This window comes from Antechinus flavipes, chromosome 6, assembly GCF_016432865.1.
Source record: "Antechinus flavipes isolate AdamAnt ecotype Samford, QLD, Australia chromosome 6, AdamAnt_v2, whole genome shotgun sequence".
NCBI classification, from domain to species: domain Eukaryota; kingdom Metazoa; phylum Chordata; class Mammalia; order Dasyuromorphia; family Dasyuridae; genus Antechinus; species Antechinus flavipes.
In genome coordinates this window covers 153,979,126-154,004,200 of record NC_067403.1, presented here as the reverse complement: position 1 = coordinate 154,004,200, position 25,075 = coordinate 153,979,126, and the positions used below count along the sequence as shown (strand labels likewise).

General features: G+C 33.0%; 1 protein-coding gene across 1 annotated transcript in view; it reads right to left on the bottom strand.

Moving 5' to 3' along the window:
• Positions 1 to 24,208, bottom strand: part of BANK1 (B cell scaffold protein with ankyrin repeats 1) — a 400,016-nt gene extending 375,808 nt beyond the window's left edge. Inside the window, exon 1 of the mRNA XM_051965591.1 lies at positions 23,926 to 24,208. Coding sequence (XP_051821551.1) covers positions 23,926 to 23,938 — 13 coding nt within the window. The 5' untranslated portion in view covers positions 23,939 to 24,208. The remainder of the gene's footprint in view (positions 1 to 23,925) is intronic.
• Between the last annotated feature and the right edge of the window lie 867 nt (positions 24,209 to 25,075).

The following is a 25,075-nucleotide window of genomic DNA, read 5'->3' as shown; positions in this document are numbered from 1 at the left end:
GTAATAGATGCTTAATAAATGTTTGCAGAATTTATCTAATCATAGTGGGGAGGAAAAAGAAAGCTCTGAAAAAAAAAATGACAACACAAGGAACGCATTTTCCCAAGCTGCTCTTCTGAATGACTAAAAGTCTTGGTTATATTTTCAAAGAAATTAATAACAATTATGCATTTTTTATTTAAATAAAAAGAAAGCTTATATAACAGTAAAATCTTGAATAGTTATCTTATCTGAAGTAGATGCTATATTTTTCTCTGTCATGTAACTTGTATATTCTATTACATAATAATTCTTTTGTTAACAAAACATACATTTCATCCTTATAGAAAAGAAAACAACTTTTTACACTTTTTACTAAATCATTAGTGTTTGCAAAAAGAGGTCAATTAGGCATCCATATCTGCTCATCATTTTTATCCCCAACTCATAGCCTATACTCTCCTCCTTTCTCTTTTCTCCTTCACTTCATTTCTCCCTATCTCCATTCCTTTCCAGCATACTTCTTTAATCCTATCTAATATTGGCCAATATATACTCAAATCTAAATCACAATACATCCACATCTGCCTACTTTTTTGCAAGTCTTGTCCATGTCCTTGCATAAGTTCACCACATAAATGCATATCTTTGGAAAATTAAAGCTTTAATAAAAATAAGTTTATGTTCTAAATTTATATTACCCCTGATTGCATATATCTCCACTTTGCAATTAAGTCAGAGTTTCCAAAATTAAGTCATATTTCATTCTCTTTGTCAAGACAAATTATTTACCTTAGTTAAACTTCTTCATTAAATTATTTTCATGCAAATGCAATTTTATCAATAACATTTAAATAGAACTGGATAGATTCTGTTTTAATTACATTTTATTTTTATTTATATTTTTCTATCTCTGAGCTAATTTTATTCCTTTCTTAAATAATTTGGTGGTTTGAATATACACTAAGAGTTAATTAAAGAATGGTTCCCATATCAACAGTGAGTAATTTCCTATATGTTAAAATACAATCTTGTGTGGTGTTATTTTGTGCTATTTCCAGTGCTTTCTGATTCTCTTATCAAAGAACTCATTCATAATATATGGATGTAAATCCTTCAATGTAATCTGTAAGACTGGCCTTTCTCATTCCTAATTCCTGATCAAAGTTATACACAATAATGGCTAAATTAATTCTTCCCCCCTTTCCTACTCACCCTTTTAAGCAGAAGTCACAGAACATCAAAATAGGTTGATTTAATTTGGAGGGTCTTAAGTTCTTTGCAGAATTTCTTTAATATTTCATCTTCTCATTTATGTCATTTAGCCAAAAGTGGTAACTAAACCAGTTTATATGGTAATGTTTTGGGCAAATATTTTTTTTTTCTTGACCACTGGATCCAAATGTAACCAAAAGTCCCATTAAATAATGTTTTCTGGGGTAGCTAGGTGGCACAGTTGATAAAGCACTAGTTTTGAAGTCAAGAGTATCTGAGTTCAAATTTAACATCAGACACTTAAGAAGCTGTATGACCCTGGGAAAATCACAATTCCAATTGTCTTCAAAATAAAATAAATGATGTTTCTTCTTATTTTTTTTAACACATGATAACCATGTCAATTCATTCAGTTCTTTCTTTAAGAAGAACTTTATGAACCAGTTTAACAAAAATTCCCTTCTTTTGACAGCTAGTTTAATATAATGCATAATGTTCAATTTAAGAGTCAGGGAAACCTGAGTTCAAATCCTCAGACACATCATAGCTATGTGACACTGTGGAAGCTACTTGACCTACTTGACTACATAGCTTCAGTTTCCCCATCTGTTAAATGAGGATAAATAGTATCATATTTGACAGGATTATTACAATGTTTAAGTGAGGGAAAAAGTAAATAATAAATAAATAAAGCAAAAAAAAAAACCTTAATATACAGTTTATATAGATGTAGTGACTATAAAAATCATAGTTCTAGTATTGGAAATAGTCATTAGAAGTCTTCTAATTCAACTTCATTTTTACTAATACTGAGGCCTAAGGAGGTCATCCAAGTACTGTCAAATGTGCTGATTTGAACTTATGTCTTCTAACAACAGAGTCAGTGCTTTGGGGGGACTATACCGTATTCTGCTTAATTCTATCTGACCTTATATCTCATGATTCTGTAGCAATTTATATCTTATTCTCTGAGGAGGGAGGGTGGAATCTCTACTAAGTTACATAGCTTGGTTTAGGAGTGGTCCTTAAAAATATGTCATTAAAGTTAGAAACCAGTTATATGCCTATATAAGGATTTAATTAGTATTCATTGAGCTGAATTGATTACATTCTTTAGGTTTTACCCAATAACTCATCAAGGAAAGATATTGCAAACCTTCTTTTTTCTTGGCACACAGAAAAAGAGTTAGAATGAGTATAGCAATTTATATCTTATACCCTGAGAAAAATCACTGTTTCCTTAAGGAGAGGATTGTGCTAGAAGGTCTCCAAGGTTCCTTCCATCTCTAAGTCAGTCTTATCATTGTATCATACACTGATTGTGGCTCCCAATCTAAACCTGCCCCCTCTCTATCTCTAACCCCACTGAAATTCTCAATCATTAGCTGACAGATATAGGTACAGATCTACAGTCTATAATTCCATTATCCGTCAAGTCCAGACATGCCGTAAAAATCACCCAATAAAAAAGAAGTCAACAGGGAAGGGACCAAGTAAACAGAAGATGCCAACAAATATTTACCAAAACTGGGTTTCATATACACTGAGGAAAAAATAAGGTATAGCAGAGCAATAAATCCTCAGTGGTACTTCTGCTAACTTGGTGTGAAATATGTCAGACCAAAAAGTGGTGAAAAGGGTGACATTAAGGAGAGTAAATGAAAAGATTAACACAGCTTCTGAAAATAATTACAAAATAAACAAATAAACAAACTAACTAAATGAACTAAAGCTTTGTTTATAGGATGGGGCTCTGAGGCCAAAGTTAAATAAAAAATAGTTTAAATATCCAAGGTCATTCCATTTTCACAGGTATGAGAGTACTCTAAAACTCTTGGTTAGGATGAAGTAACATTGTTTACTTTTATCATTTCTTGGGGAGCAAGCTGAATTGTGAGAAAAAAGCAAGCAAACCTGAGCACAGCAGTGAGGACTTTGTATGCTAGAATAGTTTATTCCTATTTGGAAAAAAAAGTTTTAGTAGTATAGTTATAGTGGTAAATGAGAAGTACTTTGGACAGTTATGGAAGAATGGGAGTAGGAGGGAACAAACTTTAATCTTTTTCTTGACCAAAATCCCTCCAGAACTGGTTGATAGTAGGGAAGGAAGTGAGGCATTTGAAGGGGAAAAGGAAATCTCTCAGTGACTTCAATTATAAATCTTTGCTGCAATATTTTCCATATAAATTAATCCTTTTTCATGTTTGAGACCTTGTAAAGATAAGTGTTTATAAGGGGAATCTACATTACTACTGACAGTGGCAAACAAATCAGGCTAGTGTAGATCCACTAAATAACAGGTCCATTGTATTAAAGAGAATCCTCTAACACTTAAGTTATATGGTCTTATTACAAAATATGTAAATGGGTAATGATTGACTTGCCCTAAATCTAAATCTCTTAGTAAATGGCAGAGTTAAATACTAACCAAGTATAGCCTCTAAATATAGCCAGATTCCCATTGCACAATGCTAAAAGAGGAGGAGACTTATTAATAAATAAACATAGAGGATCCCAGAAGGAGGATATTTCCTGACTCCCTTTTTTTTTCTATTATTTTTCCTCTTTCACAGGTTTCATGATCGTACCCTGTGAGCTGGCAAAGGAAGGAAAGTTGGCAATAATCCCATAATGGCTGTGTAATTCTTCCCCAAGTATCTCCTATAAAATTCTAGGATCTCAAAGAGAAATATCTAGAAATTAAAGAATCCTATGTGTCGTGAATCTCTGATTTCTTTTCATTCAGCCAGTCTATTTACAAAGTGCTAAAGATCCATTCTTTCAACAAACATTGTAGTATACACAATGTCTGCTTCTATTAAACTTTGTAATCTCACTGAAGATAGCTTCTGTTAAGGGTACTTCTTTCTAATTACTTAAAGGCTTCTTAAGTTAAAGGACAGTCCAAAAGGAGGAATGATTTCATCAATATGGATTTCAACTGATCCATGCCTATTCTTCTTGTACGACATTTCCCATGTCCTCTCATAAATTCAGATAAGAGCATCCAGTTAATGTGTTGGGGAGCTTTCCTCATTTTCATTTAAATTGATTTAATTTAAATTATTTTATTTAATTATTAAATTAAATTAATTTTAATTGTTATAATTTTATAGTTTATATATATTTATAAATAAAATTAGAAATTTATTTATTATAATTATATGATTAAACTTATATACATAAGTTTATATATTTAAGTTAATAATAATTTATTTTCTTTCCATTAGCTTCTCCCAAAGAAAAACACTATTCTTGTAACCAATATGCAAATTCAAGAAAATAAATCTTCACAATGGGTATGTAAAAATTATTTTTTTCATGTGAAATGTTTTTGCAATATTAATGGTTTTCAATTAACGATCATTGGGATATTTGAGGAAAAAAGGTTAGACAGAAGCAATGCGTAATAGGACCATGATAACATATGATAGGTAGTGCAAGCTACCGCATTGATTCTTTCAAAATTTCCTACAAAAATAAATCTGAAATATGCTTTAAATGTGTAGAAAAAGCATTACAAAAGAGAGAATAAAGGTTTTGAAAGTAGCCCAATTGTTTCGGGATCATCTCTATTTCAATATGCCGGATATTGTTATGATAGGTTTAAAGTATATGAATAGATGGTATATAAGGATTATGTAAGCAAAGAAAAAGATGTTTTTTATATTTATAAGTTGCATTATTTTATAAGTATATCAATTGTGTGTTTTTAAAATATCTATTTAATCATTACAAGATACTAATTTCTTCTCGGCACTGTTTAAATCTATTTGAATACATATAACTATAGTTTACCACTAAGTCAATGAAATTCAAAACAGATAAGACATTCCTTTCCATACTTACTGTCTAAGACCTATATTTTACAGCTAAGTCATAATGACTATGAGAATAAATTTCCTGAGAAACAAGTACTTGGAAAGAGAGTTCAAAAATAGAAATCATAATCTATTTATCTCCACAATATTATACTAAGAAGGTTTAAAATTTATTTCTGCATGTGACTGTGATGTACTCATGATTAGAAATAGCTTGTTTACTTCATTTAAATCTGATATGGATATTTTTTGTGGAGGGGAGACTTGAGGAAACAGACTTCCTATGTCTTTTTTGACAGTCTTAGTACTGCAGGTCCTTGAAAAGGTGAATACCATAGTCAAATCTTTAGGAAGATTATTAAATTGCATGGAAGATGTATAAAGGAAAGGAGAGAATGGAAAATTCAGGTTTCAATTAGGAATCTTTTGCTTTAGCCCAAATAGAAAGTAATGAGGTTATGAACTAGGATAGTGGCTATGTACATAGAGAAAATGGGATCGATATAAGATATTGTAGAAGCAGATCCTATATGACCTGGAAATGATTGGAAATGAAAAGTGATGGTAAGGGAAGAGTGAAGAAGAAAATGTAGATTGTAATTTAGCAATCTAAAAGAATGAGAGTATTCTGAACCAAAATGAGGGAGTTTGGATCAGGAGTAGCTTTTTATTGAGGGGGAAGGATATATGGCTAATGCTTTCCATTTTGGACATAGTAAGTTTAACCATTCTATGGGAATCCAAATGAAGATGTCCAATAGTAACCTGGAACTGGAACAAAAGAAGGATTAGGTTTGGCCCAGGGAATCATTTGCAAAGCAATGATAATTGAACATATGACGGTTGATGAAATCACTGAGATAAGGTAAATACAAAAAGAATAAAATGGCTTAGCAAACAAACTTATGGTCACCAGTAACTTAGGAGTTAGAACATGAATGATGAACCAGAAAAAGAGAGAGAGAGAGAGAGAGAGAGAGAGAGAGAGAGAGAGAGAGAGAGAGAGAGAGAGAGAGAGAGAGAGAGGAGAGAGAGAGAGAGAGAAGAGAGAGAGAGAGAGGAGAGAGAGAGAGAAGAGAGAGAGAGAGAGAGAGGAGAGAGAGAGAGAGAGAGAGAGAGAGAAGAGAGAGAGAGAGAGAAAGAGAGAGAAAGAGAGAGAGAGAGACTGGAAGGAAGAGAAATAGCAGGGAGCAACTGGAATGAGAGAAGTAGACTCCAAATGCAGTGATCACTTTGTTCTAATAAGGGCTACAAAAGAGTAGTGATATATAAGAATTTTCAATTTTTAACCATAATTATCTTAATCAAACTATGCATACCCATTGTTCCAGCAGTGTTTCTACTGGGCTTGTATCCTAAAGAGATCATAAAGGAGGGAAAGGGACCCACAGGTGCAAAAATGACAGTCCTTTTTGTAGTGGAAAGAAACAGGAAACTGAATGGATGTCCATCAGTTGGAGAATGGCTGAACAAGTTATAGTATTGAGTGTTATGGAATATTATTGTTCTATAAGAAATGATCAACAGGATAATTTCAGAGAGGTCTGAGAGAAATATATGAACTTATGCTAAGTGAAATGAGCAGAACCAGGAGATCATTTTATATGACAGCAACAAGTTTATACAATAATCAATTCTGATGAATATGGTTCTTCTTAGCAATGAGATGATTCAAGCCAGTTCCAATGACCTTCCGATGAAAAGAGCAATTTGCACCCAGAGAAAGGACTGTGGGAACTGAGTGTACCATAACATAGTATTCTCACTCTTTTTGTTGTTGTTTGCTTGCATTTTCTTTTAAATGGTTTCTTTTTTTTTTAAACTTTTAAAAACATTTCCATTCTTTTATTTTGGCAACATTATTACTAGTCCTCATGTTCTAGCACCCTCCCGAAAATCATAATATAAATTATCTTTCTTTCTTCTTACTTCATTCTGGAGCAGTTCATATAATTCCTAATGAAAGAAATTCTTACAGAATCAGATTGAATATTTCCAAATGCCCGAAACATCCCAGACACAATTTTTCTTTTTGTTTTTTAGCAAACTCAGAAACCAGAAAATCAAACATTCTAGACAGAAGGGCTTGGAAGTTAATGAGAAAAGACACACGATGCTGGCTATCTATAAATATCATTTGTTTAGTGATAAGATGAATTGATAAAATATGTAGAATTTGAATCCAGTTTGGAAATCAGTGTTTAAGAATAGTTACTTTGCCTTAGCCCATTTTTCCTCAGTGAATTCATACATTATTGCATTACTCTGGTGGTTCTCTGGTACTAACTCTAAATCTTGCTAAGTCTTCCATCCATCCAAGGTTTGAGCCAATAAGTGGGAAGCTATGTTTTTGAAGTAGAGAATTGTGATGTTTTCATCTTATACTGAGGTGTGCAGCTCATTCCACATCGGGAAGTTTCAAATCTGAGAACCTTCTGCCATTCTCTTTCACATAAATCCTTGTGAATATTGGCTTGAACGGAAAGAGTGTTGGATCTACAACTGAAGAAGACATGTTGAGGGTGGAGCCAACATGGCAGAGAAAAGCAGGGAAGTTGCCTGAAACTTTAGAAACAGCTCTAAATGAAGAGTCTTAAAGGGAATTTGTAGTGACAGAACCTATAAAAAAGATGGAGTAAAACAATTGTTTCAGTGTAAAATGACTAGAAGAGCTTCAGGAAAGGTTTATCTCATTTAGGCAAAAGTGGAGCCATACCCAGCAGATGTGCAATGGGGAAAATCTAGTAGGAAGCCCTTTTCTGCAGCACAGTTCACCTTAATTCTGACTTAGCTTGCCAGTGGTACAGTGGGTCAATTGTGAGGCCCCAGACCCAAAGCAGAAGACAAATTGTGAATTCTGGAATCCTGGCACAAGAAGTGCCTGTCCATTCTAGTAAGTGGGCAAGCTACCAACACCCCTGGGCTCACAGCAGAAAACCAGTGACAAGGCTAGTATCTTGTAACAAAAGAAGTTTGGGACACCCTGAGCCAAATGAGCAAAAAAACCCAGAGTTCTGACTATAGAAATCAACTTTGATGACAGGAAAAATCAGAATGCAATAAGAAGAGGACCACAATGGCAGAATGTTTACATGTGAAGTTCAAAGGAGAATATGAATTGTCTCAAGTTCAAAAAGGTATCTTTGAAGTATTTCAAAAAGATTTAAAAATCAAAGAAGAGAGGCAGAAGGAAAATTAGGAAAAGAAATGAGAGACATGAAGAATTATGAAAAAAGGATTGACACTTTGGAAAAAGAAGCACAAAAATTAACTGAAGAAAACAACTCCTTAAACTAGAATTGGCCAAATTGAAAAAAAAATGTTCATTGAGGAAAACAACTCCTTTAAAAGTAGAACTGGGTACATGGAAAAAGAGATAAAAAACAAACAAAAACCAAGCTAAATAAAGAGAATAATTCACTAAAAATTAGAATTTGGCAAATAGAACTAATGTCTCTATGAGCCATCAAGAATCAATCAAACAAAAGCAAAAAAAAAAAAAAAAAAAAAAAAAAAAGAAAGAAAGAAAGAAAGAAAAATAGAGGAAAATATAAAATATCACATTGGAAAAACAGTTAACCCAGAAAATAGATTCAGGAGAGAGAATTTAAGAATTATTGAACCAAAAAATAACTGGAAACTGAATAATATAATCTGAAAGAATTAGTGGGTCAAGCAACAAATCATAGAAATAATCAATGATTTCATAAAAGAGAATGATAATGAGGCAACATACCAAAAACTTATGGGATACAGCCAATACAATTGTAAAAGGAAAATTTTTATCTCATGAAAACAAAATAGAAAGAGAACTATGAATTGGGCATGCTAAAAATCTAAAAATCCCTAATTAAATACCAAATTAGAAATTCTGAAAATGAAAGCAGAGATTAGTAAAAAATTAAAAGTAAGAAAATTATTGAACTAAAAAAAAGTTGATTTTGTGAAAAACAACAATAAAATAAATAAACCTTTGGATAATTATATTAGAAAAAGAAAATAAGAAAACCAATTTACTATTATCAAACTGAAAAGGGTGGATTTAACACCAATGGAGAGGAAAATTATAGCAACAATTAGAAAGTATTTTGCCCAACTATATACGAAGAAATCTGACAATCTAATTGAAATGGATAAATATTTACAAAAACATCAGTTTCCCAGACTAACAGAAGAGGAAATAAAATATTTAAACAACACCATGTTAGGAAAAGGAATTGAACAACTCATCAATGGACTCCTTAGTAAAAAATCTCGTAGGCTAACTGGATTTACAAGTGAATTCTACCAAACATTTAAAAATTAATTCGAACACACAATAAATTATTTTGGAAAATAGGTGAATATCCTGACAAAACAGAAAAAAAAATTATAGACCAATTACCTTAATTAATATTAATGCAAAATATTAAAATAAAATTTAGACAGAGTTGTTTTATTTTTATCACCAGGACAGTTTATCACTATCAGTATTTTATCACCAGGACAATTAGAAATTAACAAAAAGCAAGGGGTAGTAATTCTGATCTCAGACAAAGCAAAAGCAAAAACAAATCTAATTAAAAGAGACAAGGAGTAAATTTTATCTTGTTAAAAGTTACCATAGACAATGAAGTGATAGCAATACTAAACATAAATGCCCCAAATAGTTTAGCATTTAAATTACTGGAGAAGTTAAGTGAGTTGCATGAAGAAATAGACAGCAACATTACACTGTTATGGGATCTCAATGTCCCTCTCCAGATTCAATATCAGGTAAATTATCAGCATAATTGACTATCAATAACAAAACTAATAGATCATTTGATTATTTCAATAGTTGCAGAAAAAAATTGAGAAAATACAGTACTCATTCCTACTAAAAACACTAGAGAATAGAGGAATAAATGGAATTGTTCTTAAAGTGATAAACAGCCTCTGTCTAAAATCATCAGCAAGTATTATCTGTAATAAAGATAAGGTAGAAGCATTTCCAGTAAGATCAGGGATGAAACAAATATGCCTGTTATCACCACTATTATCCAACATTGTGAGAAATGTTAGCTTTAGCAATAACAGAAGGAGAAGAAACTAGGCAATGAAGAAACAAAGAAATATTTTTGCATATGTTATGATGGTATACAGAGAATTTTAAAATATCAACTAAAATTACTTGGAACAATTAACAACTTTAGCAAAGTTGCAGGATATAAAATAAACACATGGAAATCATCAATATTTCTATATTTCACCAACAAAGCCCAATAGCAAGAAATAGAGAAAATTCATTTAAAATAAGTTTAGATAATATAAAATATTTGGGTCTACCTACCAAGAAGAATCTAGAAATTATATGAATACAATTACAAAACATTTTTCACAAAAATAAAGTCAGATATAAACAACTGGGAAAATATCAAATGCTCATGACTAGGCACAACCAATAAAATTAAAATGACAATTTTCACTTTTTTTCCCTTCCTTGTGGTTTTTCCCATTTGTTCTGATTTTTTTTTCACATCATGACTATAATGGAAATATGTTTACAGTGTCTACATATGTATAATCTATATAACATTAAGTGCTGTCTAGGGAAAAGAGAAGAGAAGGGGGAAGGGAGAAAAATTTGGAACTCAAAATATTAGAAATATATTGACTCTTGAAAACAATCTTTATATGTAATTGGAAAAACTACTATTAAGTGGGGAAAAAAAGAAGATATGTCTCGCTCTGATTTTCCCAAATCCTGGTAAAAGAATGAAGCCTGTCCTATACCACTGCATGTTTTATTCACTCCATATGGACCATAATTCTCCCCTCATGACTATTGCCCTTTAAATTTGTGACTTTTAATGCAATGCCCACATTTCCCCACTTTATATTTACACACACACACACACACACACACACACAGAGCTATTGATTAAAAAAATAGATTCTCCACATTTCAATATTTTGTCACATGGGAAACTGCATATTAGAGAGTGAATAAAACATAATTTTATAACACTAGCTCTTAACCTCTCATATAATTATCACACACCATTAAATATCATTATTATGTTATCATATCATCATTAAGACCATATATTCAGTCCTTATCACTATCTCATTCTGTGAAAGAATATCCTACTAATGATGTAGCATTACAAAACCATCCCTCAGCTTTTTTTTTTTAAGTTAATTAATCAACAAGCATTTGTTCGCCCTTTCTATATATAAGCCACTGCTAGATTTTAGGAATTTAACTACAGGAATGAAATAGTTTCTTCCTTCAAGGAGCTTATATTTTACTCAAAAGAAATTGCAAAATATCCACAGATAAGTAAATATAGAATACACATAAACAAGAGAGGCTGAGTGGTATAGCATATAGATCTTAGACTTTTTAGTCAGTGTAAAGAAAGATCTAGGTTCAAGAATCCTTCTGACACATGTTAACTGACTGACACTCAAAAAGTTCCATACTCTATCAGTATTAGGCAATCCGTTTAGATCTTTAACAAGTTCTCTCTCTCTCTCTCTCTCTCTCTCTCTCTCTCTCTCTCTGTCTTTCTCTCTTTCTCTCTCTTTCCCCTTCTCCCTTCTCTGTCTCTACACACACACACACACACACACACACACACACACACACACACACACAAGAAATTAAAACTTGGGGAATCCAGAAAGATCTTTTAAAGAAAGTGATTCCTGAGGCTCTTAAAGTGAGCTATAATTCCTAAAGCTTAGAAGAAAAATAATTCCTGGCATTGAAGTCACCTTTTGTGCAAAGGTAAAAGGCTCAACATGACATACCATGCATGTAGGAGAGTTTGGTTGGAGCAGAGTGCCTGAAAGAGAGAAGAGGATAATATGTAATCATTCCAGAAAGATCGGTTGGAGCCAGATTATTAAGAGCACAAAATGCCAGATCAAGGACACTATATTCGAACTAAAGGACAGTAAAACTTTTTTTTTCTTTTTAGCAAAGGAGTGTCATTTGCATATGAAAAATATCATTTTGGCAGCTTGGTGAGGGGTGGATTGGAGAGAGAGAATACTGGAAGCAAGGAGGTTGTTTTTAACAGTCCAAGCAAGAAGTGATGGGGGCCTGGATTAGTGTAGCTGTGGTATCAGTAGAAATCAATACAAGAGATGGAATATACAAGACTGATTCAATATTGAAGATGAGTGAAAGGATATTTCAACAGAAATAAATGGGTTGGAGGAGAGTTAGGTTTGCATTAAAAGATAATGAGTTCAGTATATGAACATTATGGAATATTATTGTTCTGTAAGGAATGACCAGCGGGATGAATACAGAGAGAACTGGCGAGACTTACATGAACTGATGCTAAGTGAAATGAGCAGAACTCGGAGATCATTATATACCTCAACAATGATACTGTTTTGAGGATGTATTCTGATGGAAGTGGATCTCTTCAATAAAGAGAGCTAATTTCAGTCTCAATTGATCAAAGATGGGCAGAAGCAGCTAAACCCAAAGAAAGAACACTGGGAGATGAATATAAACTGCTTGTATTTTTGATTTTCTTCCCAGATTATTTATACCTTCTGAATTCAATTCTCCCTGTGCAACAAGAAAACTGTTCGGTTCTGCACACGTATATTGTATCCAGGATATGCTGTAACCTATTCAACATGTAAAAGATTGCTTGCCATCTGGGGGAGGGGATGGAGGGAAGGAGGGGAAAAATAAGAACGGAAGTGAATGCAAGGGATAATGTTGTAAAAAATTACCCTGGCATGAGTTCTATCAATAAAAAGTTATTTAAAAAAAGATAATGAGTTCTTTTTGTAAATGATGAATTTGGGTGGCACTCATAACAGTGGAGTATCATCTCTTTGGCAGGTAATGGTTATAACAGCTGGCAGTAGCAGTTTAAATCTCAGGAAAAAGTTGAGAGCTAAAGATGCAGATTTGGGAGTCATCTACAAAGAGATAGTAGTTGAGTTGCTTTAATCATTTCAATCCTTTAATTACTTTTATAGATGTTGCACTTTGGGTGGTTTTTTTTTTTTTTTTTTTTTTTTTTTGGTTGTTGTTGTTTTACCCTTACTGCTTCAGTTTGGACTCCCAAAGTTAGGACCATTTACAGTAAAATCATTAGCGTTTGCTCTACAATTCATGCAATTATTTACTTTGAGAATTGGAATAGGAGTTAGAAGTCATCTAGTCCAGTCTCCATGAAAACTAAAGGACATGGTCATTAAGTCAATGTTTGTGGAACCATAGAATTCATAGCCTTAAAGATGGAATGGATCTTAGAGGTCATCCAACAGAATCACCTCCTTTACAGGATAAATTGTAGCTAATCAGAAGAGGAAAGGCACTAGAATTAAAGGCAAATAGAACAGGAAGATTAGAGATTATTAAATTTCAGCTAGAATTTGGAGGAAGTTAGGAAAATCAAAAGGAAGAGATGAGGGAAGAAAATTCCAAGAATAACATATGGCCAGTGAAAATGTCCATAGTCTGAGAAGGAGCAATCATTTAGGAAGGACAAGGACTAGAGAGAAAGAATATCAAGAAGAAGAAGAAGAAAACAATCAACAATGTCCAAAGAACTAAAAGGTCAAGAAGGATAAGGATGAAAAATCCACCTTTAGATTTGGTAAACAAGAAATTGTTAACAATTTTAGAAAGAGCAGTTTTCTAATTTATCATCATCATATTGTATGCTCATCTCATTTTCCAAATGTGCCAGTTCTCTCTTCTCAAACATTTCTACCACAAAAATATCATCTGAGGGTCAGAATGGTATAATAGAAACAATGCTGGATTTGGAATCAAAAGACATGGATTCAAACTCTGGCTTTGCCAATTTCTGTCTGTGTGATTTTTGCTAAGTCCCTTCTCTCAATTTTTTTTTAATCAACAAAATAAGAGATAGCATTAAAAGTCCTATCTGTATGATTTCAGAAAGGCCTAGAGAGACTTACATGAACTGATGCTGAGTGAAATGAGCAGGACCAGGAGATAATTATATACTTCAACAACAATACTATATAAGGATCAATTCTGATGGACATGGCCATCTTCAGCAATGAGATGAACCAAATCTGTTCCAATGGAGCAGTAATGAATTGAACCAGCTACACCCAGGGAAAAAATTCTGGGAGATGACTAAGAACTATTATATTGAATTCCCAATCTCTCTATTTTTGTCTAACTGCATTTTTGATTTCTTTCAGAGGCTAATTGTACACTATTTCAAAGTCTGATTCTTTTTGTACACCAAAATAACTATTTGGATATGCATACTTGTATTTAATTTATACTTTAACATACTTAACATGTATTGGTCAACCTGCCATCTGGGGGAGGGGGTGGAGGGAAGAAGGAGAAAAATTGGAACAAAAAGTTTGGCAATTGTCAATGCTGTAAAATTACCCTTGCATATAACTTGTAAATAAAAAAAAAAACTATAATAATAATAAAAAAAGAAGTCCTACCTGTGCATTTATTAAAGAAAACATACCTGGCAAATATGTTCAATGGTACTAGCTCGACTTCTGTATGATACTACTTACCATATCCATTCATATTGACACTTATCCATTGATATTGTAATATCCTTAACTCTAGTGAATTGTAATGCTGTTTTTTCTCCTTACCTCATTCATAAAGACAAATGTCCGAACTTCTGTGTTCCCTTGCCATTTTTCCTACCTTTTTTACAGAAGTCAGATGTTTCAAAGAATAGAAAGGAAAACATTTCATCTCCCTAAGTCAACTGTGGATTCCTCATAACAAGTTATGAAAACAAAGGAAAGAGAAAAATACTAAGGGTATACTATGTTTTTGTATAACAATGCTCGAATTCCTTTTCTTTAGGTGTTTATTTTTCTCCCACAATTATACTTACTCTTAATCTCTTATTATCTACCCACCTCTCCTCACAGCAGAACACAAGTTCTTAAAAGGGCAAGGATTGTTTCAGTTGTTGACTTTGCTTCCTTAGCATTTAAGCTTTATATAAAGCACAGTTGCTGAATAAATGCTTGTTGAATAGAATTATTGAATTGTAAACTTCCTACAAATCACTGAATCATAAATTTCTGAATTCATTAATTGCCCATTAATACTAGTACCTTCAAAATCCTTACAAGAAAGAATGCAAGCATCTTTTAAATTACTGATTATAATTCTAGACCCATAGGTTAACAATTCCAAATATTCTCCATGAGATTAAGGCTGGTCAACCTAATTCAAAGATCATTTTCAGAAAATCAAAAATATATTGCGCTCTTCAAAGTCTTTTATCCCAGTAACCAAAAGACCAAAGTCTTTTATCTACCAACAACATACATACTTCTAAGCAATGAACATATTATGGGATGTTTTTAAATTAAATTTTATTTACAAATCTCAGCTGATTTTAATATACTAATGCTATGATGATGACAACTACTACTATTAATAGCACTTATAATAAACACCTGCTTTGTGCCAGGCACCATGGTAAATGTTTTAAAAACTTCACTTTACCCTCAGAGCAATTCGGAAGGTACTTGTTATTCTCCATATTACAGTTGAGACTAACTAAAGATTGTGTATAAGAGACACACTTGAAATGGAAAGGCACACAGAATTAGAATAAAGGACTAGAGAAAATCTAATATTCTTCAATTGAATTTTTTAAAAAGGCAGGAGTAAACAACCATGATCTCAGAGAAAGCACAAGCAAAGATAAGCCTAATGGAAAGAGCAGGAAAACTGAACTTTATTAAAAAGTATCATACACATGAAGTAATATTAAAAAAATATAGTAAATTTCTCTAACAAAGGCCTCTTTTCTCAAATATATGAGAAACGGAGTCATAAAAATAAGAGCTATCCCTCAATTGATAAAGGATCAAAGGATATAGTTTTCAGAAGAAATCAACATTATCTATAGTCATATAAAACATCCTAAACCATTTTTAATTAGAGAAATGCAAATTAAAGCAACTCTGAAATACTACCTCACACTTAATATATTAGATAAAATGACAGAAAATAAAAACAACATATTTTGGAAGGGTATAGAAAAATTGGGACATTAATACATTGTTAATTGATTTGTGAACAGATCTAATCTTCTGAGGAATATTTTGGAACTATTCCCAAAGAGTTATAAAACTGAAAATACTTTGACCTATAAATATCACTCACGGATCTATATTCTTAAGAGATCAAAGAAAAAAGAAAAGAACTTATGTGTACAAAAATATTTATAGTAGCTCTTTTTGTGATGACAAAAAATTCTATCCAAAATCATTTTAAAAGGAATTTCTCTTTCTATCTCTTCCTGCTGGATCTTTTTGGTGGTTCAATTTATTTTTTAGTTCACTCTTCAAGATTACCTAAATATATCATGGTATTGTCTACCAAGAGTGATAATTCTGTTTTTTTGTTGTCTATTCTAATTCCTTTTAATTTCTTTTTATTATCTTATTATTATAGCTAGCATTTATAGCACAATACTGAATAACAGTGATGATAATGGGCACCCTTGCTTCACCCCTGAATTTATCAGGAAGACTTCTTAGCTTGATCACACTAAAGGCAATGCTTGCTAATGATTTTAGATAGATACTCATTATTTTAAGGAAAGCTCCATTTATTTGTATGTTTTCTAGGGGTTTTAATGGGAATGACTTGTATTTTGTTTAAAAGCTTTTTTCTGCAGCTATTGAGATAATCATATGATTATAGCTGGTTTTATTATTGATACCATTAATTGTGCTGATAGTTTTCTTAATATTGAACCAATCCTGCGTTCCTGGTATAAATCCCACCTGGTCATGGTCCTTCTAATATATTTATATAATCTCAATATTTTATTGAAATTTTTTGCATCAATATTCATTAGGGAAACTGGTCTATAGTTTTCTTTCTGTTTTCATTCTTCACGGTTTAGATATTAGCACCATATGTGTGCTATAAAAGGAGTAAAATGATTCTTTTTTGCCTATTTTCCCAAATACTTTATGTACATTGCTTTTATTATTTTTTGCAGAGAGAGATCATTGATGGATGCTTCAGTTTCTTTTTCTGGAATAGGGCTATTTAAGTATTCTATTTCTTCTTCTGCTAATCTGGACAATTTTAATTTTTGTAGAGATTCACCAAATCACTTAGATTCTTCTATTTATTGGTGTGTACCTAGGCAAAATAGTTCCTAATATTTGCTTTAATTCCATCTTTATTGGTGATGAATTCATCCTTTTTCATTTCTTGATGCTGTAATTTGGTTTTCTTTTCTTTTTTAATAAAATTAGAAAAAAAGTTTTCTTACTTTCAATTTTATTAATCTCCCCTTTGATGTTTAGAATTTTAATTTGGTTTTTGATTGGCAATTTACCTATTTTTTTTTAGTTGTGTGCCCAATTTATTGATTTGTCATATTTTATTGATGTAAGAGTTTAGAGATAAAATTTTTCTCTTGTGTAGTGCTTTTGCTATATACTGTAATGGATCAGAACTCTGAAGAAATGTACTTGAAACACGGATTCTTACAAAAAAGGTGTTAACTCAGTGGAATTGATAAGACAATGGGTATCTAGTTTTAGCATGTGAGTTCTCTAGTTCAGTATGATTGATAATCTTGCAACAAATAATGGTTCCCTACTGATATAATGATTGGTTTATACTCAGTATACCGTAATGATGTAATTGTAATAGAATACATAAACTAGAGACAAACTCAGCCAGAGAGAGAAGACTTGACCAGTCTCTGGAAGTTCTTTGGAATGGGTCTTGGTTTCAGTGGAGGAATGCAGGAGGCAGGAAAGCCACCAGAGGCTGGTCAAGTCTTCTCTCTCAAAATGTAATTGGCAAGAGAGCCACTACAAGGCTGATCAAAGATGGAATCTCTGTGGCTGACTTTGTCCTCAGTTTAAATATTCTATTACAATTACATCAATTGTAGAACTATTACCTCACCATGCTAAGTACTAAGTATATGTAAACTAGATAATCACTGTATTATCAATTCCAGTGAGTTAACAGCTTGTTTCAAGTGTACTTCTCCAGAGTTCTGGCTCTCTACAACATACCATAAATTTTGGTACTTTATATCACTGTTGTCATTCTCTTTAATGAAATTATTGATTATTTCTATGATTTGCTCTTTGCCTACTCATTTTTAGAGTTAGATTATTTAGTTTACAATTAATTTTAATATATTTTTGTATCATCCTTTATTGAGGAAAATTTTATTTCATTATGATCTGAAAAGGACAAGTTTAATATTTCTGCTCTGCTGCATTTGGTTAGGGGGATTTTCTTCTCTAGCACATGGTAAATATTTGAAAGTGTCAATATGTCACTGAGAAAAAGGTGCATTTTTTCTGCTTTTTTCTTTTTCCTTCAGCTAAAGCATAATAAATTTTGCTCCAGGAGCCCCTTACCTTGTTTTTACTCTGTGTGTCTCTCCCTGCTTCCAGTTTGTTTTTCATAAACAACATATTATAGGATCCTGATTTCTAGTTCATTTTATTATTTGCTTCCATTTTATGAGTGAATTCATCCTATTCCTATATCCTTTCCATCTTATTTCCCTCCTGTTTATTTATTCTCTTCTTCCTCTTTCTAACCTTCCCCCTCTCAAAAATTCCCCCTCAAAATATCTTGTTTCTGAATACTGTCTCTGCCAATCTACCCTCCCTTGTAATCTTCTTCCTTCTTCTCTTTCCCCACCCCCTTCCTACTTCCTAAGAGGATGAGATAGATTTCTACACACATACATCCACAAACATACATCCCTCCAATTGTGAACATATCTTTGTCAATAAAATGTAAGCTACATAAGGTTAGAGATTACTTCATTTTTTCTGATTATGTACTAATAGTTTAAACAATGCCTGAACATAGTTGTTTCATTATTTCAGTCTTGTCCAAGTATTCATGATCCTATTAGAAGTTTTCTTAACAAAGATACTGGAGTAGTTTGTCATGTTTTTCCCCTCCAGCTCATACTAGGCTCTTTATAAATGCTTGTTAATTCATTAGAATAACTTAAAGGCTTCCAATGTTATATAAAAGTTAAAACTTTTTTAAAGTAACTATTACCATAATGGATGTAAGACTGAACAGCTCCATCAAATTTTCAGTAATGAGGGGATCCATGATTTCAAGATCTATTCATTTTATGTCCACTTACTGTGGGAATATACAGAGTTCTATCCTGAGTCCTCTTCTATTTTTTTCCTATACTTTCTTACTTAGTGACTTCATTAGCTTTCATGAATTCAGTGATAATTATGAGCCAAAAGTCTAATATGTTTAGCACTGGTCTCCTAAACTCAAATCTCCTATCACTCATAACCTACTAGACATTTCCAAATTGATCTTTTGTAGATATTTCAAATTCAATATGTGCAAAATAGAACTCATTCCTCTTCTAAACTTTCCTAAAGTGAAATCTCAATAACCTTTCCCCTAAAACCTTTCTCTCAAATTAGTTTAAAAAAGTAAAGATAGTCTTAAAATCATAGCACCATCCTTTACAAACATTTGATGTTATTGACTTCAAGCAATGCTATCTTTAAAAAGATGGAAATTAGTAATGAGGTTTCCCCTCTTTCTGATTAGAAAGTTTGAGGAAACACTACTCTCTATAGCCTTTGTTAAATATGAAATATTACCATTAGTAGTGAATTTTTTCTTTAATTATTTTCAATTCCAATTTTTCTCTACCCCTTACTTTGAGAAGGCAACTAATGTAATTCCCAATTAATATGTGAAGTCATGCTATGTTTCCATATGAGCTATGTTACAAAACAAAACAAAACAATGAGGATAAAGAAAATGAAAAAATAATTCAATCTACATGTAGAGTTCATTAGTTCTTTCTCCAGAAGTGGATAACATTTTTATCATGATTTTTTTAGAACTATCACAGATCATTTTGTTGAATAGAGAAATTAATTCTTTTACATTTTGTTATTGTTACTATAATGCTATTGCTATGTATATTTTTTTCTAGTTCTTTTGTTTCATTTTGCATCAATTCACATAAGTCTTGTCAATTTTTTCTGAAACTATCTCCCCATCATTTCTTTTAATACAGTAATATACTTTCCCAATCATATATCATATTGCTATTCTCCAATTAATGGCCATTCCACAAATTTCCAATTCTTTTCAATAGACAGATGAACTTTGAAATTAAAATATTGAGGCATTTCTAAGTTTTAACCTTACTGAGGATAAATTTAACATAAGAGATCTGACAAAAATAAGATATCTGGGGCAGGCAGGTGGCACACTGGATAGAGAACCAGCCCCTCAAGTCAAGAGGACCTGAGTTCAAATTTGACCTCAGACATTTAATACTGCCTAGCTATGTGACCCTGGGCAAGTCACTTAACCTCAATTATCTCAGAAAAAAGTGATAAAAAATAAGATATCTGATAAGATTCCCCCATTAGGCTGTCAGACCCTTCAGGGAAAAGACTTTTTTGCTTTCTTCATTTGTAACTCCAAGATGGCAGAATGAGTGACAGATCTAGAGAAAATTCAATAGAAAATCATAAGAAAAAGAAGGAGAAGGAGGAGAGAAAGGGGAAGAACAAAATGCAAAAAAATCAGCCAACTAAACAAACAAACAAATGAAAACTCCATTGGACTTTAAAATATTGTCTCAGGATGAAGCAGCAGCATGACCAATGCTTAGTTAGGATTTAGTCCTAGATTTAGATTGACCCATGGAGACTTTTTTTCTCCTAATATCTTAGATGCATAAGGATATATATCTGTAAGATGAATGATTATCTTAAGGCTATAGTTCACTGATTGTAGAAAAGATAAAAACTTAACTGGTTTATATAGGGTTCAACTTCTTGATATTATAATAACTCATTGAAATAAGATTCTGAAAAAGCTTAATGCTATGGTAGAAGCCAATTGGTAATGGCCAGCAGGAACCAGAAAATTAGCACTCTGTCTTTGTGTTTATACTTTTATTCTTAAATAGATACTTTATTTAACCATTAGAATTAGCCACTGGATAAAAGAATAAACAAAATCAAATGTACCACTTTGGACTCAAGAAACTCTCATTTTGATGGACTAATAGATCCTTCTAAAGAAGAAATACAGAATCAATGAAATAAACAAAATAGTCAACTCAAGCAAAATTCATTATTTCCCATAGTGATGGCATTAGCCAAATGAGGGAACATATACATTAGGACAATGAGTCTGATATCTATAGTTCAAAAAGATTTCATTTCTAACTCTCTTATATGTGTCCAAATGTTCATCCATCATACTGCATGTATACATTTTAAATTCACTTGGGACAAAGAGTCTATCTTTTCTCCTCTCTTTAATACAGTACTAAGTAATTAGTAAGAATGACATATCATTGATAATTATATACATGAAATGTTCATCAGAAATCAGCAACATAGTATTAGAAAAATAATAAATTTGTCTAAGAAAGGCTTTATTTATTGCTTAATGATTGTCCTGCAAGATTTCTCTTGTATGAGTTAAAAGGATTGTTGATAGTTGGATAATGGAAAACAAAATATTTCTTAGACTGACCATTATTTTGAAAAAAAGGACAATTTAGACTATTTTTGAAGGTCAATGTATGCCTCAGAAGAAGAATAAGAGGAAAGAATTAATTTAAATAAATTATCTCCTAGAAGAATATAAGATTCAAATAAGGGATTCTGTATGAATATTCAGGATACAGATCACATGAGGATGTTTGGCTAAAATATCAGCCAAATAAGGAAGTTACTGAAGCAGTTAACATATCACCATTTTGAGAAAAAAAGGATGGAGGAAAAATATGTGGGAGTGATGTAAGAAACACAAAACAAAATTTAATTCAAATCCCTCTAGTACTTTTTGAAAGAATCAGGGGCTTCAAAGCATTCCTTTGACATTAAATGAAATGGAAGCTTGATAATGCTTTGCCTAATTTGGTCAAGGAAGCTGCCTGAACCAAATTCTGTTGTTGTTCAAAGGTGTTCCATTCTTTATGACCTCCATTTGGGGTTTTCTTGGCAAAGATATTGAAGCAATTGGCCATTTTCTTTTTCAGATCATTTAACACATAACTAAACTGAGGCAAACAAGGTTAATTGACTTGGTCAGACTCATATAGTTAGTGTCTGAGGTCATATTTAAACTCAATTTCACCTGACTCCAAGACTGTCATACTATTTACTGTGCCACAACCTGCCTAAGTTAAATTAAATTCCTTTTTTTTTTCCTTGAGCAAGTTTCTAAAGCAAAGCATATAGAAGCTCAAGGTTCATGAGTATGGCCATTCATGGTTGAGGTATGCATTGCTCTGCACCTAGAATCACAAAGTCATAGAAAGTTTTAAAGAATTACAACTTATATTAAAACAAACAGTATTTGTGCATTTCGTTTTTCTTCCATTTCCCCCTTCAACAGAACTTGGTTAGAGAGTGCTATGTGATATTTATGTTGATAAAATGTTGGTCCTGAGGGCCTGATTTCAAATTTCAAAATCTCAAAAACCAAATTTCAAAAACTCTTAATAATTAAGTAAGGATATTTCATAATGATCTGGCCAAATGGGGATAATTAAAGCTCCTACCTCACAGGGTTGCTGTAGAGATCATAAATTGGATAACATATATTAAAATGTCTTGCACACCTTAAAATACCACATCAATATTAACTATCATTATTGCTTATTTTCCATCTTTCCATGAAGGAATCTGTCCTTTGAAATCTGTCCACATCTAGATATATGATACTATGAAATGTTTCAATTCAAATTATAGAACAATCTTACAACTACTTTTCAATTAAGTATTCTTAAAAATTAACAAAGGAGGAAAAAAATCAAAAGCAAATCTTTTAAACCCCAAATGAGTAGAAATATTGAGTTTCAAAGATCTAGAAAGTTAATCTAATTTCTCCAGAAAGAAATGGTTGCTTTTCACAGCAGGATATTTCTTCAGGCAACTTAATCTTAAAGAATATTTGTCTCAGTCAAGCTGTATGTGGGAACTGTGACACTATTTAGGTCCCAGAGATCATTAAAGAATATGGGAAATCTCAATGGAGCAAGACCTTCAACTCTGGAGAAAAAGTTTCCTTCTAACTGATACTCAAGGCATCCCTCAAAGGAGACAACATCCTTTTTGTGTATATGGCACAAGTCTAAATAATAATTTATTATTAATATTACTGTAGAATATTAATAATAAAGTTGTTATAAATATCCTCATCTAATTCACAAATCTAATTCACATGTTGAATTTCAATTCATCCTTGACTTGTTTTAGTGAAGATTCACGTCCTCTCCCTTTCATAATTTCTATTCAGTTTCAAGAAATTGTTGACTCAGTTCACAAAGAACTGAACTTTGGCAATAACCTCATCTCTTCCCTTGTTTTAAGAGTAGTGCTCCTTGCTGCTTCACCAAAGATCTAGAAGATGGAAGCGATTTTATTTATAGGATTTTTTTCCCCCTCTCATCAATTTTCTCTACTAAGGTAATTGAGGGGGAGGAGAAGAGGGAGGAAAGAACGGGGGAAGAGGGAGAAGAACTCTAATATATCATATTTTGGTATTCGTGGGGAAAGGAAAGATCTAGCATAAAGTCTTATGCCTCATAATTCTCCAAACATCATTCTAAGATTGTGTTGAACGTCTTGGAAATCAGAATCACACTGCCAATCTACGGAATATGTATTACAATCAATCAATGGACCACCTGGCCTTTATAAAGAGCATACTATGTGCCGAGCATAGTTCTCTGTTTTCCGTGCCAAAAGGATCAAAGACAAGGATCTGATCATTCCCTGTTTAGATCACTTCCACACCTAGTTGAGCTCAGACTTAGAGCAATGCCAGGATGAGGTAATCGACCCCCCAAACTGCCTCTAACCCGGATGGTTGAGCTTCCATTTCTTGCGCTCTTTGGAATGCCCACGAACCCACCTGAGGGCTCCATGCTGCTGTCCGGCTTCTCTTGGAGCGGAGCGCCGCACAACACAGCGCTGCGATGCGCTGGAGCGGTGTTTAGGGAGTGGGAACCTGCACTGGTATCTCCTGAAGCCGTGGGAACGGTGAGAAAGAACTGCGCGACGGCCTAGAAAGCGCTTCTCTTTGCGCTCAGCAGTGCTGCGCTCCACCCCCAGCCCCGCTGGGCCCCCAGGCCGGCCGCTGACTTCTCCGGAAGCTCAGCCCCAGCGCTTCGGGCCCTCTCAGATCCGCTGTGCCTCTATCTTTGCAGAAGTGAAACTTCCCCGGACCCTGACCAGGCATCCTACACCTCCCACTCAAAGCACCTTCCTCCTTCTCTCTTCCTTCCACAGGTTTCTTCTTTCTCTGCTTTACCATTCTGCACTTGGGTCGTCTTTCTACCTTTATTAAGTCTTTTGTTTTCTGCTAAATTTGGGGATCCTGGGACCGGAGCTCTATTTCAGGCTCTGCCATTTATTACTTATGCTACATTGGGAAGGTCATTTCATTCATTCGGGCCTCAGATCATTATCTAAAAACTGGGGCAGTTAGAATAGGTCCCTTCCGAACCTATTAAATTCCTGTGGCTACAAAACCCAACAAGGCAAAACATGATTAGACTCTGCCCTCTGCTAATATTTTATCAGGGATGACAATGCATTTGAGGTGAAAGGGAACCCTGTGTGTTTATGATTTCCTTGGTCTAAGCTCCTTCCAGATCAAGAAATATCCTCTACTTACCACTACACACCTCTTAGATTGTTAACATGGCAGGAAAAGATAATGACGAATGTTGGAAGGAATGTGAGAAAACTGGGACAGTAATACATTATTGGTGGAGTTGTGAACACTTTTAACCATTCTGAAGATCAATTTGGAATTATGCCCAAAGGCTTATCAAACTGTGTTTCTATTAGGCCTGTATCCCAAAGAGATCATAAAGGAGGAAAAAGGACCTCCACGTGCAAAAATGTTTGTGGCAACCCTCTTTTTAATGACAAGAAATTGGAAACTGGCCATCCATTGGAGAATGGCTAAATGGCTTATGAATGTTATGGAATATTATTGTTCTATAAGAAATGATTAGCAGAATGATTTTAGAGAGGTTTGGTGAGATTTACATGAA